At 36.6% G+C, this 16599-nt stretch overlaps 1 protein-coding gene and 1 long non-coding RNA gene across 8 annotated transcripts; one reads left to right on the plus strand and one right to left on the minus strand.

Moving 5' to 3' along the window:
- The first annotated feature begins 4358 nt into the window (after positions 1-4358).
- LOC141045550 (uncharacterized) lies at positions 4359-6556 on the plus strand. 4 transcript variants are annotated; one of them, XR_016503436.1, is made up of 3 exons: positions 4359-4478; positions 4877-5451; positions 5865-6556. It is a non-coding gene; the product is annotated as an uncharacterized LOC141045550 (long non-coding RNA). The 4 variants fall into 4 exon arrangements; XR_016503438.1 differs by lacking the exon at positions 4359-4478 and adding an exon at positions 4563-4641; XR_016503437.1 differs by lacking the exon at positions 4359-4478 and adding an exon at positions 4627-4655.
- On the minus strand, positions 6067-15060 carry LOC112283917 (uncharacterized). 4 transcript variants are annotated; one of them, XM_090251404.1, is made up of 11 exons: positions 14250-15060; positions 13933-14077; positions 12354-13634; positions 11590-12120; positions 11280-11435; positions 10616-11019; positions 10120-10342; positions 7667-9933; positions 6919-7401; positions 6408-6679; positions 6067-6190 (listed from the first exon to the last, which is right to left on the minus strand). In XM_090251404.1, exons 4-11 carry the CDS (start codon positions 12047-12049, stop codon positions 6151-6153), a joined length of 4305 nt encoding a protein of 1434 aa, XP_090107530.1. In that variant the 5' UTR covers positions 12050-12120; positions 12354-13634; positions 13933-14077; positions 14250-15060; the 3' UTR covers positions 6067-6150. The 4 variants fall into 4 exon arrangements, with proteins under 4 accessions (XP_090107530.1, XP_090107529.1, XP_090107528.1 ...); XM_090251403.1 differs by having other exon boundaries at positions 12354-13644; XM_090251402.1 differs by having other exon boundaries at positions 11590-14077.
- Positions 15061-16599: the final 1539 nt, after the last annotated feature.

The following is a 16599-nucleotide window of genomic DNA, read 5'->3' on the forward strand; positions in this document are numbered from 1 at the left end:
GATCAAGGAAAACCTCGCACAACTGATATATATATATATATATGAACTCATGCATAATAACCTTAAAAAAACATTTTTTGTGCAGACTTAGCCTCCCAAGTATTTTAATATTAGTGAAAAGTAACTAACACCTTTCAACTGTAATCTTTCTCTCTATTCTACAACATTTGTTTCACAAGCATTTTTCAGTACCAAATCTCCTGCAATGCACATAAAATTATTGGCCAAAGTTGATTGATTAAAACATAGAACAAAGTCTAAAAAACTACACAATGCCTGCTCCTTTTGTGTCAAAAGTTGACACTGGTTTGAACATTGGCTTGACTTCGAAGGATTTAATATTGTCCTACTAAAATGTGAAAGTAATTGTTTTTCTAATCACATGATGTTTATGATTTTAGAACAAAACAAAGTGAGGAAGAATGAGTATTGGTTTTTTCACCTGTAAGATGAGAAATGTAAATTAACTTCAGGTTGTAATGAATATAAAAAGTTTCATCTGATGTTGATATGATTTGTTGGAATAACATTACACCCTTTTCCACAATCAAAAAAATCTAGACTTTTGTTCTTATTATTATTTTTTTTATAATATAAGAATAAGTAAATAAATAAATGTATTCTTGTTGTAAAGAGTTTTTCATGCAACAAGCAACATGTTGTTCATTCCAAGGTTATCATGTTGGTTATTTATTTTGATCATGTGTTATTTCTTACCAATTATACACCTCTTTGTTACAGAGTGCTAATTTTCTAATTAAAAATATTTCAATGATCTTATTTTTTGATATTGGGAATAATATTGATAAGTTTTATAACCAATCTCCATTTTCTAAAAATAAATTTAGTATATGTATTTACATTTATATATATATATATATATATATATATATATATATATATATATTAAATTAAATTATAATCATAGTGATAATTTAGCTCAATTTTTTTAATAATTTTGAAATTCTATCAATATAATTATGCATACATTTGGAAGAATCTGTCTGGTTTCATAGATTGTTAAAAAAGAATGCACATGAATGACTTCCACACTATGCTAAACATAAAAATGCTACAAATGAACTTCAAATCAAACAAAAAACTAAAATCAATTTATACTATGATCATTTCAAATTTCGCCTATGGTTTGAAACCAAAATTATTTTATCTTAATGTATCAACAAAGTGACCATATACCCACACACAAGTATCTTCAAATTGTTAGCAAATACATGTTCAAGTAAATGTTGACTCATTGTAACATACAAATTTTGCACTAATTTAAGATAAGAAGAGGGAACAAATCACAACACACTACAAAGTTGAATTAATCTTCCAATTTTGATAGCAAGATGGAAAAGCTTTTTTAACTATGCTTGGCTATTGAAGATGTCAAGCTTGTATGATTAAATCACGGGCACCTTGTTTCCCAAAGCACAATATCATATAATATGAGAATATAATACTTCTTCATTGATATATTAAATGTTTCAAAACTTGAGAACCGTGGAAAAATTTCCACTGTTGTCAGATACAATCACATTTTCCAATGTGGTGATGGAGAATACAGAATCAAAATTATCTTAATCCTTTTTGTGATGAAATATTGTATTGCAATATAAGCAAACATAAAAATAGACACATCTGACCAATATTAGAAAATAAAACATTTAAATCCAACTTAAAAACCATGATTCATAACCCACAGTTGAAGCATCAAATAAATATATGCATTTGGGGCAACCATATTTCAAGCATGATTGTCACTGAGTATAGGTACAATTCCCTTGACGAGTTCCTTTGCTTTGCATCATGAACTAATTATAAATGCACCCCCTTTTTATGTTTCCATTTGTCATCATTTTGACTGTCCTGCCATTAAATATACTATTTTCCTTCACAAAACTCAAATCAAAATTTATAAAACTTTATATTCTTAAAATGTATATATATATATATATATATATATATACAAGAAAAGAAGAGAAAAAACAAACAAACAAACACATCACTGAGGGTACATGATGCAAAGCTACATCATGGAGCATCATGTCTCAAGCTCTCACACCCAAGACATGAAATATTCAGATATCTTACACATACTCTCATACACACACAAAATAAATAAATAAATAAATAAACAAAATAAAAGGAAAGACAATTGACATGAAAAATTAGGTTAAATTAAATTAAAAGTAAAACTGGGTGAGCATCCATCCAGCTCTGAAATTGGCTTTGGGTATGTGATTCTGGGTTGTATGATAGTAAATCCTACTAGTTTGGCTGCAAGGGCTATGATCATTGTTTACTTGTACTTTTGAATAAATATAAGCTTTGAACTATGTTTTTGGGTTTTGCGAAGTATTTCAATAAGGACTTCAAAAGATGATATGAGTTTTGGACCTTGTTTTTGGTTTTAGAAAGTATTTCAACACTTGCTTAAAAGATGAAGTATATGATTTTGGAAGTATTATAATTTAAATTCCAATTAATTAATTTTTTTAAAAAAAACAACTATATCTTAGTAACTTTTGCTACCATCACTTGCAGTCGAAAATTCCACTATTAAAGTGGATATTAAATATTATTTTGGAATTTTGTAATAGATGTAAGATTTAAAAGATATTTGGTATTTGGAATAGATGTGTATTATAAAAAATATTGTAATATTATACAAAGATGAAAATATTGCATGTAGTAGAACAAGTTATATAAGTATTACATAATATGCATGCCACATAGTGTATTACAACAAGAACTATTATATTATTTAATAAAGTAGATACATAAGTAAAGATTGTAATAAATACTACTTAAATTTTGGACATAATTTTATTATTATTATTGATATTTTGAAATCTATGTATTTAATATAAGTTTGGTGAAAATTTCTTAGCAATAAATTCTATTTTTTTGTATCAATAAATTCGCCTTGAAAAATAATACCTAAATTCAAAAGGATTTAAAATTGATTTTTTTGAATAAATTTAATATATTAATATTGTTTCAATTTATTTTTTTATATTTTAATTTAATTAAAATTATTAATAGTGATTAATATAAATATAATAGGTATGATTATTTTAGGAAATCCTTCAGTAGAAACCCTCTTTTTATTGTATGGATATCTCTCTTATATTGTAGAGAAAGCCTATTCTATACTAACTATACACCAATGCTACAAGTTTTTCAACAAGCTAGAGACTAATGAGGTGTAAAGATTAAAAAATAAAAATAAAAATAATAAAAAAAATTCCATAATACATAAACATCTACAATACAAAAGCTTAAACAAAACAAGAAGATAATGATGGGTGTCCACATACTAGTTCTACTAGGTAAATACTTCCTTATTATTATTATTATTATTATTATTATTTTTTTAATTAATTTAGTTTCAATAATCATAATTAAAACTAAGAAATTATTAATAGTATATATATATATATATATATATATATATCTTAATGTGGATCTTAATTTTATTTATTTATTCAACCTATGTATGCCTACTTCCATCTATTTCTATGTACTTAGATAGAATATATATGCATGATAGTGGCTTTTTAGAAGTAGTTGCTTTTTGAAATAGTTCTTATAGTTACATAACTTGTTTGTAAATTCAATCCATCTTTTAAAATCTCTCTTTATTTTTTTTGATAAATATATAATAAATATAATTTTTTTCTATTTACTTTTTTCTACTACTTCTTTAAGAGATATATAGTTATATATAATTTTTATTTATTTTAATTATTATTTTTATAAAATATTTAAATAGAGGTTAATATTTATAAAAAACTAACAAAGTTGTTCAAAATGAAATATTACTTGATTTTTAAGCAAATAGCTCTAATAAAGCCATATTTATTTTTGAAATAGATAAAGCCTTATTTTTTTATAATTTTACAATTACATCCAAATCTTTAATATTTTTTTATAAATAAAAATATTTTTATCTTTTAAATAATAGTTTGTATATTAGTAGAATATTATCAACTTGTCTTGAATAAATTACGATACATGATTTAAATAGTTTGAATGTTGCCTGATATTTATAATATTTAAGTTGCATAGTTCTTTATATTAATTATTGTGACATGAAAACTAATCAGATAAAAGCATAAAAAGCACATATATATATATATATATATATATACATATCTAAGCGTATAACATTTTAATTATTATTTTTATACTAAAAAGTTAATATAATGTTTATTATGCCCTATTCATTTTCCTTTTCTTTTTTATATTTATTAAACTTGTAACAATGAATTTGATACAAGTTTTAATTAAATTTCTTTTATGTTTTTTTAACAAAAATACTTATTTGAAACATACCTGGAGTTATGACCATACAGTAAATTCCTATTATATTATGAAATATTATTATTAGAAAAATTAAATATTTATCGATAGTTACTAAATGATATTTCAATTACTTACATAACCAATACTACATTCTAATTTTATACGTGAGTTCAACATTTTATAAAAACTTAAATTCCATAAATGCATTATAGATCTACTATATATATATATATATATATATATATTTCAAATTCTAAAATCAAATATTTTTATGACTTTGGAGATCTATAAATCACCTAATCAAATGCAAACAATTTATCCTATTGTGTATTATTCAACTTGTAAATTGCAATTTTTTTTGTAACTTAGGATAACTATTTAATTAAGTCTTAGTATAAATATAAATAAAAAAATCGTTAATTCTTATTTTTTTTAAGACAAATGATTTTTTTACATGCGAATAGTTAGGTATTTGTCTATGACAAATTTAAAATGATATGCTTAAATCTGATTTTTTTTCTGGTGCAAAAACAATTCACAATTAAATTTTAAAATGTAACAGATGTAAAATCATGACTTCAAATTGGTTGCATAGTTTTTGGTATCATGTTTGGAAGAAGTTTCAAAACATATACTTTCTTATGCACTAAATCATTTACAACAACTACAAAATATTTTCTACAATGGATGCAAATATATAAAGCTTTCGAGGAAATAAAGATGCACTAAAATATGCTGCAACTTAAATGTTTATTTCTGATTAAATTATTAATGACCATTGTTTCTTTCTTTATTTATTTTTCACTATAGTGATATTTTAACTATAATTGATGTTATAACATGCAAAATAAAGTAAAAAAATCCTAAAATAGTTAGAACTTTACTAAAAATAAATTACTATAAAATTGATGTGTAGTATTTTCTTTGGAATACTTTAAAACCCTATTTAGTTTCAACAGGAGTATGTTCATCAAAAATGTTATTGATACATTTCATTATCAATCTCATATCAATGTCAGTCTCATTGACCAAGACAACAAATCAAACATGAAATTTCAAGTATGAGTAAATTATTATGTTAATCAAGTTGTGCAAATGAAACAAGACTGCATCTCATCATATAGAAAAAATTTCAGTGTACAATCACACCTTTTTAATTACTCAATGAAAAATAAAAATTTAATGAACATCTACAACCTGACTGACCTTTTTGACTTTAAAAATATACATAAGCTTAACTAATACGTTTGAATTAGTCAACACATTGGTGCCAATCGAATTCCTTTTGGGTGCTGATAAGGACTAACCCTCAAATGTGGTGAGAGGTATTCAACTAATATTGAAATGAATATGATACATTTGCACATCTCTAACATGTTGGAACCATACATTTTTACGTATGGGCCACGTACATGCTCCAAATGGCTTCACAACACCACATACATTTTTTCCTTTTGAACCAGAGCATCTGGTTCTTGCTGATATGCTGCAATAATATGAGAGAGTGAATAGAAAATTGCTGACTGCCTTTTTTGGGAGTGGCTTCGCAGGTCTTCAATGCCTTCTTCTAAAATGGAACTTGGGTGACCAGATTTAGACGAGTGCAATTCTTCTGGAGCATGAATTGCTCCGTATGCTACATGAGAGGTCATGAGAGGATCGCCGATCAGTCTGCACGACGTCTGGGAGGGCTACCTCCTGGAGTTCAGAATTTTTTTAGATTCTGTACATGACTCCCCATTCTCATTCGTGAAGGTTGAATTTATCAATATGTTTATTTGAATCAATGAACAGATAGAAGCAGTTCACTAAAGTTGTATCCAAATTTGTCTAAGACTACAGGTACTCAATCACAAGGTCTGCACTTGCATGATATCTGCAAAAAGCAAGAGCAATCTTTCAGTATATGCTAGTGATGACCAGTGTATTGCGATTCAAAGCAAGGCTGCGTGAAAGCTCTAGTTACAGCGAAGATATCCCTACTTCACAACTACAGATATAGGTAATAATTGGTGAGATATTAATATGATGGACTGGAACATTAAATGAAATGTTGACAGGGATCACATCAACGAAATGATGAAACATCTCACCTTTTGGGATCTTTCCACAACAATTCGTAAACAAGCTTCCTCAACCTCCCAGTCGACATCCTGCGGATCCCCCACATACTGTACAGGCGGTGTCGCTCTCTCATTCTCGTATTCGTTGCGATATTCGTATAAATAGTATCCCGTTGATGTTTTATAAGCTCCTTGATTGCCACTTTACTCTCCGTCTTCTCTTTCAATCTCCCAATGCTTTGGATTTCCCAATCAAGTGTTCTTGAGCTGGAAGAATCTGGGTTCGTAAATGCCATCTTTACCTGTCGTAACCAGGGAAACTATAAGCTCGTGAACATACTTTCAAGAGTGAAAAATATTTTCAAGGGTGCTAAGAGATTTCCTGGCATCACCTCTAAACCCAACTCCAAAGGTTGGATGCTGACAATAGGACACCACCAGAGGGAAAACAAAAAAATTACACTCCTCTTACTTCTACAAAAATTAGGATATTTATGACTTCAAAAGAGATCTAGAAAAACAGAAAAACTGGATTATTTACCTCATGACAGAGAAGAACAGGATCAATCATCAAAAGCTTGTATTTGAGGGATCTTGTCACGAGGTCGATGCACTCCTCATCCCATACTTTGCATAGGTCATGCAGCGAAGGTACCGGATTCCCTGCACGCGTGAATCCCCCATCCGACATCAATGTCATCAATCCGCAGCCCCAACCAGAGGAAGTGGTTCTTCGGAAACTGCAATCAGATTCTTGTCCGGAGGTATCAATCAGAGAACCAGAAAGTTCTTCCGGAAACCACAGACGATGATTGTCCCTTTGCTTAAGCATGGCTTCATAATTGTCTTCAAAACAACAGTGATGAGAGATATCATCACATTGGGTGCGATACTCAGGCTTAAGAACTCCATTGTCAGTCGTTTCACTATTAACACCTGATGGGAGTAAGGCGTTTATAGTCGTCTGGGACATTGAGCTTTCTTGACAAGTGAATAGTGCTCTAGCATGCTTCTTACCAGCTTTCTGAAATGTGAACAAGACAGAACATTAGCATGAGTCATTCTTAGGAGACTACTGATGGCACAACACACCGGTTTGACTTTCTTACCTGCTCTAAATTGACAAATTTTGACACGTTGCAAGGAATGTAACAATAAGGACAAGATTCCAAGCCAAATACTTTGAAGGCATGAAGCAACAGTACGGGATCTAAACGCATCCATGTGCCGCACCATAAAGCAAAGAGAAATAACCCAGAAGGTGATGCTAGGGAGGATCCCGGTGATACCTTCTCAACCTCTGCAAAAGCAGAATCCAACTTCGACGGAGATAAGCTTGTCGAGGATACACTCTCAGCATCAGAGTCCATCTTTCCATGGTCTATTCTTAAAGATGGACTCTGAAGAAAATACTTCTTCGAGAGTGATGAAGTATTGGACTTTTCCTGGCTAGAAAGCACAGCAGAGCACCAGGCAAATGGAGTATCAGGGGAAGCGGGGCTATTATGAAGCAATCTTTCGCTAACATTCCTCTCCGACACTACAAGTCTCTTTCGATCTGGAGTGTGATCCAGGTTAGATTTAAGGTTACTCTCGTCGAAGGAGATTCGCCTACTTGTAGGCAAAGGGGGCTTCGATTTGCTAATCCCACCACAAAATCTTGTGACTGCGATACTAGGTCGCTCAGCTTCTGGGGCAAGGAAGGTAGTGTCATCTCTAGTGGAGCTGGGATCGCACCAGTCGGCAGTAGTAAATACAAGAGGTTGCCCTAAACCTGGATTGAGGGACTCAGTGGCTGATGCAGCTTCTCGCCCAATTGAATGAATTGCATCAGGCAATAAATTCCTGACTTGGTGCATTGTACTTTCGACAGCAACAACATTCCCATCCACAGCCTTGTCACAGAAGTCATCTTCATTTGCAAATGTAGTCAGCAGGGATCTAGGCCCATGCAGCTTAGTAGAAAGTGAGCTCTCGATGCCTCTTTGAAGAGTTTTAGAAGCACCATTACTAGTGGCAGATTTTTGGTCCACAAGCTGCAAAAAGTCTTGTACTGTACATTGACAAATTTTACTGCAACTTCGTGAATCTCTCGATGCTTTAACATCATCCAGCTCTTCAGACATGCCGAGAAACTTCGCCTCAATCCCATCAAGAATCTTGCCTGATTTGTCTGAATTAGAAATGGCCGTCTCTGAAGGGGTGAATTTCGGAAGTGAGAAAAGTGGAGATGAACTTTTAACATGTTCCTCCACCATGGTGCTCAACTCTGTTCCTGACATGTGCTTCCCTTCAATATGAAGACATTCTTCTTCATTGCCTTCATTACCTTGCCGTTTCTCAAAATCTTCTAAATTAAAATCAAGCTTCCTAGCAGAATGTGAGAAACCGTCGTTTATCAAGAACTCGTTACAGATTCTACTCAAGGCTTCTGGATCAGAAAATCTGACTGATCCCGAACAATGCAAGTCACTGATTGATCTATAACAGCCACCTGGAGAGGTTGAAGGATATGTAAATGTTGGAGGGATTGGCGAACCTTCAAAAAGTTTTGCTAGCTCATCTATGAGCTCTTCCTCCAATGCAGATGAAAGTAGATAATCAGTAGACCTAGCTGGCACATTTGCAGTTCTGAGCTTCAGACTGTCAACATCTCTCTCACTCAATGGTACGACCTTCAAATAGGAGGAACCAATGGCCTTCGAGGATGTGAGCTTGTTTGAGACGGAAAACTTCTTATCGGAATTAGAAGTAGCGACCTCCACGTCTTCACTACTGTGGTGAAAAGGTAAACCGCTCGTGTTGGAATCCTTGGGGATGCACACCAGCGCTGGGGAGGTGGGCACCATCATCTCATGTCTCGAGGTCGGAACGTCTGTAAAACCATGAAGGGGCTTAAGACTAGGATCTGATGGAGGAGAAAACGCAATGCTAATAACCTGGGAAGTGTCGCAGCAGCTATCAGATATGTCGGAGTCGTCAAGATCCGCGAACCACTCGCTTGGCAGTTGGGACCATTTCGACTTTGAATCAGCCTGGGGGGATTCTGCAAGAAGAAAAGTCGAATTTCGACCTTTTTCTGGAGGAGTAGCCCAATCCTTAGTTGGAGAGTGATGATCTATATCGTTAGTACAGTAATTCCATGAAATTGGGACTGCTGCAGGACTCCTAACGAGGTCCCGCTTGCGCGAACTCCATTCTTTGATAGGTGTTGGAGGAAGTGACCCATCTATACTAATTTTAGCGAATGTAAGCTCCTTCGCAGGTGAACAGACAGGACTGTCTAGGTTGCAGGGATCACAGTTCCACGTCTTGGTCTTTGATGGAGGTGACTGTGGATCTTCATCATTATTCTCTTCCAATACTGTGCTGGAGATCCTGAAGGAATCAGGAGAAACGACGGTAGAACTGGAGAGATCATTTACGCTGAGGTCCCGCTCAGGGGATGGTAAGAAACTCAAAAATTCAGCAAAAACTTCTTCTTGTAGCATTGAATTATCGCAGAGAAGTTGAACTAAACATCCAGGCGTCTTCAAACTCCTTTGAGTGTCTTCGCCTGCAAGGCCAAGCCGCAAGTTCAAAATACAATCGCTTTCGCCATCATAGAGAAGGTACCAGCACATGCAGATGGATGTTTTAATCAAGGTGAATGATACTGCAGTGAATTTATGGTTACTCATCATGACATTCTGTATGTCTACCTGGGTCATAATTAAATGTCAGTAAGTGTTAATGGATTTACCAGCGACTTCGTTGCACAATGATTCAGCTCCAGATTTAATAGTAGCACGGCCATTGAGCCGTTGGGTATTACTGCAGATGTCAGACTTTCCAAAATTTGGAACCACAATATCCTTCTCTGCTGCATACAGCCTCCTAGATTGTCGCCATTGCCTTTGTATTGTAATTGCTGCGTGTCGGAACGCCTGGTACTGGCGTCTAGCTGAATACATTCGCCACTGCGCCTGTGCAGTATCACACCAAGTAGTGGATAAGATGACAGGAACGGAGCTTCAAAACAACAAATCACCATTTCGAGTGCAAATCAGTGGTTAAAATTTGGTATTCAACCAACAAGACCTGTTAAGGCTCCAATTATCACATTCCAACATAAACTTCAAATCCCCGAAAACAATAATAAGTATTGAACTCGGAAAGTGCTAGACCTAACACTTTTTGAGACATATTCAGTAGAAATCCTCATGATCTAATGCAAGTAAAAGAGTAGACAAACAAACCAGAATCACAGTGGCTTTCCTCTCTGCGTCGGCCGGCCAGGAATGTCTCCACATGCCCGAACGTAGTGCAGCTGGTGGTGAAACTCGTTCAGGCTTATTTTCTTCAGGCGTGCACAACTTGAATCTTAATTGTGATTTACGATGTAAAAGGGGCGAGAGCCGCTTCAGGTCATGATAGTTTGAAGGCCGCTTAGGACTCCTGACTCCTATCCTCGGTGGGGTTCGAGAAGTGCTTCCTGACCTTTGAAGTCTACCTCTATTGGACTTACGGACTCTTCCTTTTGGAAATGGAGTGAACAGCCAACTGCTTTTCTTGATTGTAGAAGTAATATATGGTTTACTTGTTCTGGCTGTCATTGAAAACCCTCGCTTCTTCTCTGATGCTTTGAAGGTCCTGACAACATCTACAAGTTCAAATCATGTGAACCTCATAAGCGTCTGTAAAATATAGTCTATATGATCACTACTGCAAAAACAATTTCTCAAATTAAGAACCCAGTCAGATTGAGGTCGCCCAAATCTACTAAACAAACACCTTAGAAAATATGTCTTATGATTGCCGTGAAACATTTAACTCATATGAAGAACATGAATCAAGAAACAATCAGAAGACTGTCATTGAGCTTAAAACAGAGAAACTTGGTTAATGAGCACGCACGCTTACCAGTGCAAGAGTATGCACTAGGCTCCACAACAGAAAATTGCGAAATGAGTGTATTCGCTATGTCAAAGTAGGCATTAGGATCAACTTTCTGAAGACGACGCAGCACTTTGATCCAGTCATACATAGTTTTTCCTTTATCAGATCCTCGTGGACAACCTGACGAGAAGAACCCAATCAAGCAATACCGCTTCCATGTTAGAATTGATACGTGACTTGATGTTTTGGGAGATAAATTTCCGAATTATGTCTTCAGGTCTCTCGAATATGCTTCTGAACGCATTCATAGAGCATACTTTTCCTTTTCACTTACCATGTTGGGTCTTGGTTAGAGTCTCCCACTCCGGAGAAGATAAAGACTTGCACTTGGAGAGTGACCAAGCTAACCCATAGTGCTCCCTGGAATCGGAGGGAGAATGTTCATTCATCGGAAGAGATTCAATATTCGCATTATTGTCACCATTAGGATATTGCACTCGGTTGCTGCACTCTAGAAACCGTATCGCGTTTAAAACCGGTAGCAGACAGCGTTCGCTGCCTCGCAACTTCCTGTGACCAATCACCTCCCTCAAGAGATTTAACTCCACAATTTGTGACTTCTCTCTAGTGTTCTGCGGTCCCCCAACCACGTGCATGTCTCCTTTCACATTTGCACGGCCACTTATCTTGTGCTTATTAGCATATCCTTCAGAAATCTTGGGATAAGCAAAGTTCAAGCCATTCCGAGGAAAGAGTTCCCCAATTCGGCACAGGTTTGACAAGTCATTCGCCATACTCAATTCTCCGCTGAATTTCACGTATATTGGAAGTAGCCATCAGCCTTTGATGAGGGCTGAACGTTACCCTGCATTTCCAATCCCATCCGTGAACCAAAGTAATTGAAGTTTTACGTCAACTACACTTCTTCCCAGTCACCTCTGGATTGGATTGCTACGAGCACATACTCCATAATTTGCACTATCAGAAAGAAATCAAGCCTTCAACCCGGCACTTCTGCCCCGAAGATTGATGCCAACATGTGGTAACAATAGCATCTATGGTAGCTTGTAGCGATTTCAGATCGTTGGCAGTGGTTACCTGCACCGAGGGGAGCTAACATGTAACTTCATCACTACCCAGAGCGGAAGACTCTGGCTGTCGCTTGTCAATCTTGGGAAACTCGTTGGGGTATGTAAATCCAATAGAACGAGTAATGCCAGCTCGTCATCTGTCAAATACTTCGAGAAGACAGCTCATAAACACTATGAGTACAACAATGCAAAAGTGATTCTTGAGCTAGTGGAGATCAATACAATAAAATATGAACGCCTTCAACTCCTCGCGCAATAGTGACCAAGTACAATAACCAAAACAACTCCCTCAAGAATATGCCTCGCGCGGGGAGGATTCAAACAAGAGATGATCCAATGGGCTCATGAAGGGAATTAACAATGAGAGAGCATCGGTAAAGGCTCAAGCATTGTATTGAAAGTCCCAACGATTCAAATCCGCGGTGGAAGAAGGCAACTCCTGGTAGGTACAGGTTTCAAGAATGAACAGCAGTTGTGCCAGGAAAAAACGTCAATTGAAACATTCGATATGGGAGCTTTCCCCATTCAAATATTATACGAAGTCAAGAATTCTTCACGTAATCTTCTAACAGAGTATGAGCTTTTAACAGCTGAAAGATGAGCATAATAGCACAGGATAGCCGTGAACAGACCATAACATCGAGATATACCCCCTAGAGGCAATTAGAGCCACAGCAAAGCGGGTAAAGTCCTCGGTCTAAACCCACAAAGATGTCTAGAATGCAAAATGATCTACTGAAACACAAATACCAAACTCCAACGTCATCCCCTTCATCCCCAGCCAAACCTGAATAGACACGGCAGAGTCAGCGGCTCTCATTGCTCTCAAAGCAAAGGCGAACTCGAACTCATGAGTGCAATCCAGGCACTGTTCCAACCACGAAAAGCTGAAGTTGGCAGTTGAGAGGATGTGGGGAAACAATAGTGAAGGTGGTCAATGAGACGGATCCGGGGCTTGGGAAACAACCTCGGAAGACTATTACTAAAAGGGAGAGCGACGCTTAGCCAAAAAGCAACACGAAGGATCATTAATCGTCTAGGATTGTGTTTAGGCTTTTGACACATGGAAGTTGCTGCAACGGCTGCATTCGGACACTCCGATCAATCCATCAGCTTTGATGCTATTGCCGTCCACCCCCAACTGAAACACGGTCTCATTTATGATAATGTCCGGCTTCTCCGCATCCAAGTAGAAACACACCCAGTCATTAATGCAACTCTACACCCTTCTTTAATGATCCACCCCAAGTGCGCTCATGTCGCGCGGCCTTTTCTCCTCGGGGAACCCCTGCCATGGGCTTCCATGCCCACAGTCAATCAAATTTTCTATATATAAAAAAAAAACTATTAGACCACTTCAAAACGCCAAAGAATACTCATCAAAAGCTATCAGATTTGCTAACCCTATGTCTTAAAGATCCTCTCTTACAGACCAGAGAAAAACAGCCCTCATGGATCATCCCTAGGGCGACATTCATCTAGTGGTACAAATCTGAGGGTCGTACTGCCGAGGCTCTGTCTAAAATGTCAAAGACGGAGACAGACGATCACAGCAATCAAATTCAATTTGAACTGCTGAACTCTACCCAATCTTCCAACCGTTGCTGAAATAATGTAAGATTCAAGTTGGAAACAACTCCTAATCAAAGCCTCCTCAGAATGGTAACAGAATGGTCCTCCATGAATTCAGCTTGGTCAGTACAGGTTCATGAATTTGATAAAGATTCTTTTCTGCAAATACAGCAACATGGCGTGAATACTCAAGGGAATCCTTGGGCCTGGAACAAGGCAATTTACTCTAGCATTGAAAGTATCCATTTCCAGACTGTTTGCACAGTCGCAAGCAGAAGCAACTACAACAATATTCATTGTCAGAGAAGCAGAGATACAGATTTGCATTCACCAGGATAAGTGAGAGCCGCTGCCCGTCTCGGTCGTCACGTGTGCTGATCAGTCATTAGTAGTAAATAACTGCAACCTCTTGTAGCATCGCATCTTTGCAAACTGTGCAGGATAAAAGCCGAATCGTGTGTAGGGTGGACGAGATCGAATTGGGTCCTACCTTTATGTGTTTATTTCTACACCGAGGAATATTTCTGTATCAATTAAGGATCTGGAAATTCAGTTGGGGATTGTGCTTTGCTGTAATCCTTCCAATTCCTAAGAACGACTTCCATCTTGGTGCTGTCAAGGATATTTCCCTTGGCCCACTGAAAGAGTCTCCACGCAGGAACATTTCGATTGAACTGTGTGCCGAAGAGACTCTGTGTTGAGATTGATCCTGAGAAGCAACAGCAATGTGGCGCACCATTGATGCGAATTGATGTGCAGCAGTAGGTTCAGACATCTAGGGTTAAAAATCGAGGGAAGAGTAACTTTGCACGAAAGTTCGGTTTAAAACCGACAATTACCTACTAATTTTGCCAAAAGCTTCAAAGAACATCCTCCAGGTAAGTTTTGTTATCAAGATCGAGCATCATTTTTTTTTTGAATTGAGCGAATAAGATCGATCGCATTGACTTGTCACGATGCCTAGTCATCCCAAGGAACCGTTGCAATACGAATAGTCTGTCCAGACTCGGCAGGGCACCTTCTTCTTTCCAATGTCGGTTGAATTGCTTGGCATCAACTGAGTGGGGATCTGTCATCAAGTGAAGTGTGGCGACTGGAATGGAAGTCGAAAGGGGAAAAAAAAAAAAAAAAAAAAAAAAAAAAGAAGCCCGAAGATAAGATAAAGAACACCTCTTAAACCTAACAAGTAGCCGGAACAAGTTGAACCTGCTGTAGTAAACATCAGTGACACACTGAATCGTTGAAATTATGCTTCGGTGTGGCCTGATCTCACGCCGCTGATTCAACCCTAGTGATCCATGTTCTCATCCTTCCTCAAGAGTCTGGACTAAAGCGTCCTGCTTTAAACTCCATCCGCGATTACATGAGCTCAGGATCAGGGTTTTGACGTGTACTGTTTATCCAACGAGGAATCTGGCCAAGCATTTATGTTAAAGTGCTCCGTCCTGCGCTTTTTGAATCTAAAAATGCTAGTGTCATAAACCACACAAAGTCCAGTTGGAGTCCGAGAGCTGATATTGGAGAGTGTTCTAGCTGTTAAGAAAGTGGAAGTGAGTCTTGAACGATGAGCCGAGACCTCCAAATTCCAGCCTGTGTGCGTAGGCAGATGCAACCAACTATCGAAGTATCCCCAAAAACCAACTGCCGCTCGGCACTTTTGTGAAAAACCCAGAATGGTTATCCATTTGAAGTTGAGCAAAGTCCAGTTTGTGTCAAAAACACCACAAAATACAAAAAATTCAGTGAGTAGTAACGAAAGTCGTGACTGATAAACTATCCTTGATTCCTCCACCACTCGGAGAGCCGATACTTATCTGGAAATCAGCTATAACCGGTTGTGTATCCTCGAAGATTTTTCACTTCCATTCGAACCCGATTTCAAAACAAGGCGTAGTGGATCACAGATATCGACAAAACGAAAGCGCTTTGACTTTCTGAACAAACGGAGGTGCATGTGAAGCGCTATTGAAGCACAGTGACTCATTGGTCTGAGTTTTCACGATTTGACAAAAGGACGGTAACTCATACATTTGCCGAAAGCCGAAGTGGTGTTCAATGACTGAGGAGAAACCGGCACTTGTTTCACAGAGATCCAATTCAAAATGCAAAAGCTCATGAAGCAAAACTAAAATTCTGCTATCACATTATCCGACCTCGAGTAGGAGCTCAAATAATGCGATGAGGGTGAAGGTTGCAACCCCCTAAAACCGGTCCGAAAGAAATGGTGCACATATTTCGAAACAACTCGAGTAATTCAACTGCTTAGGGTTAGGGCTAGGGCTTATCATGGATGGCTTGCGCAACGGATGAGAGCAGATCTAACTTGAATAAAATTGGATGAGCCGCGTGAGGAGGAGGCGATTTTGAAGAGATGGGATTGAATTTTGAAAATTGGATGCTTTGTGGGACAAATACCGTCCAGATTTAAACCCAATATTTTCACAACAAAATTGGAGTAGTTGATTAAAGAAGATAGGGTAGTGTTTTCAACTTTAAAGTGCCTCACAATTGCTGTTATAAAAGCACAATTCAAACTTTATCCATGTTAAACTTGCACTATAGGAGACAATAAATGGATGGATGTCTACCCAAAACATCTATTTATGTATTGTTTTGGTGAAACAGTTTTTGCAATTTTTTTTTTTTTTTAAATTTCCCACTCCTATCTTTTTATAAGAATT

Source organism: Physcomitrium patens, chromosome 6 (assembly GCF_059467195.1).
Source record: "Physcomitrium patens ecotype Gransden chromosome 6, ASM5946719v1, whole genome shotgun sequence".
NCBI lineage: Eukaryota > Viridiplantae > Streptophyta > Bryopsida > Funariales > Funariaceae > Physcomitrium > Physcomitrium patens.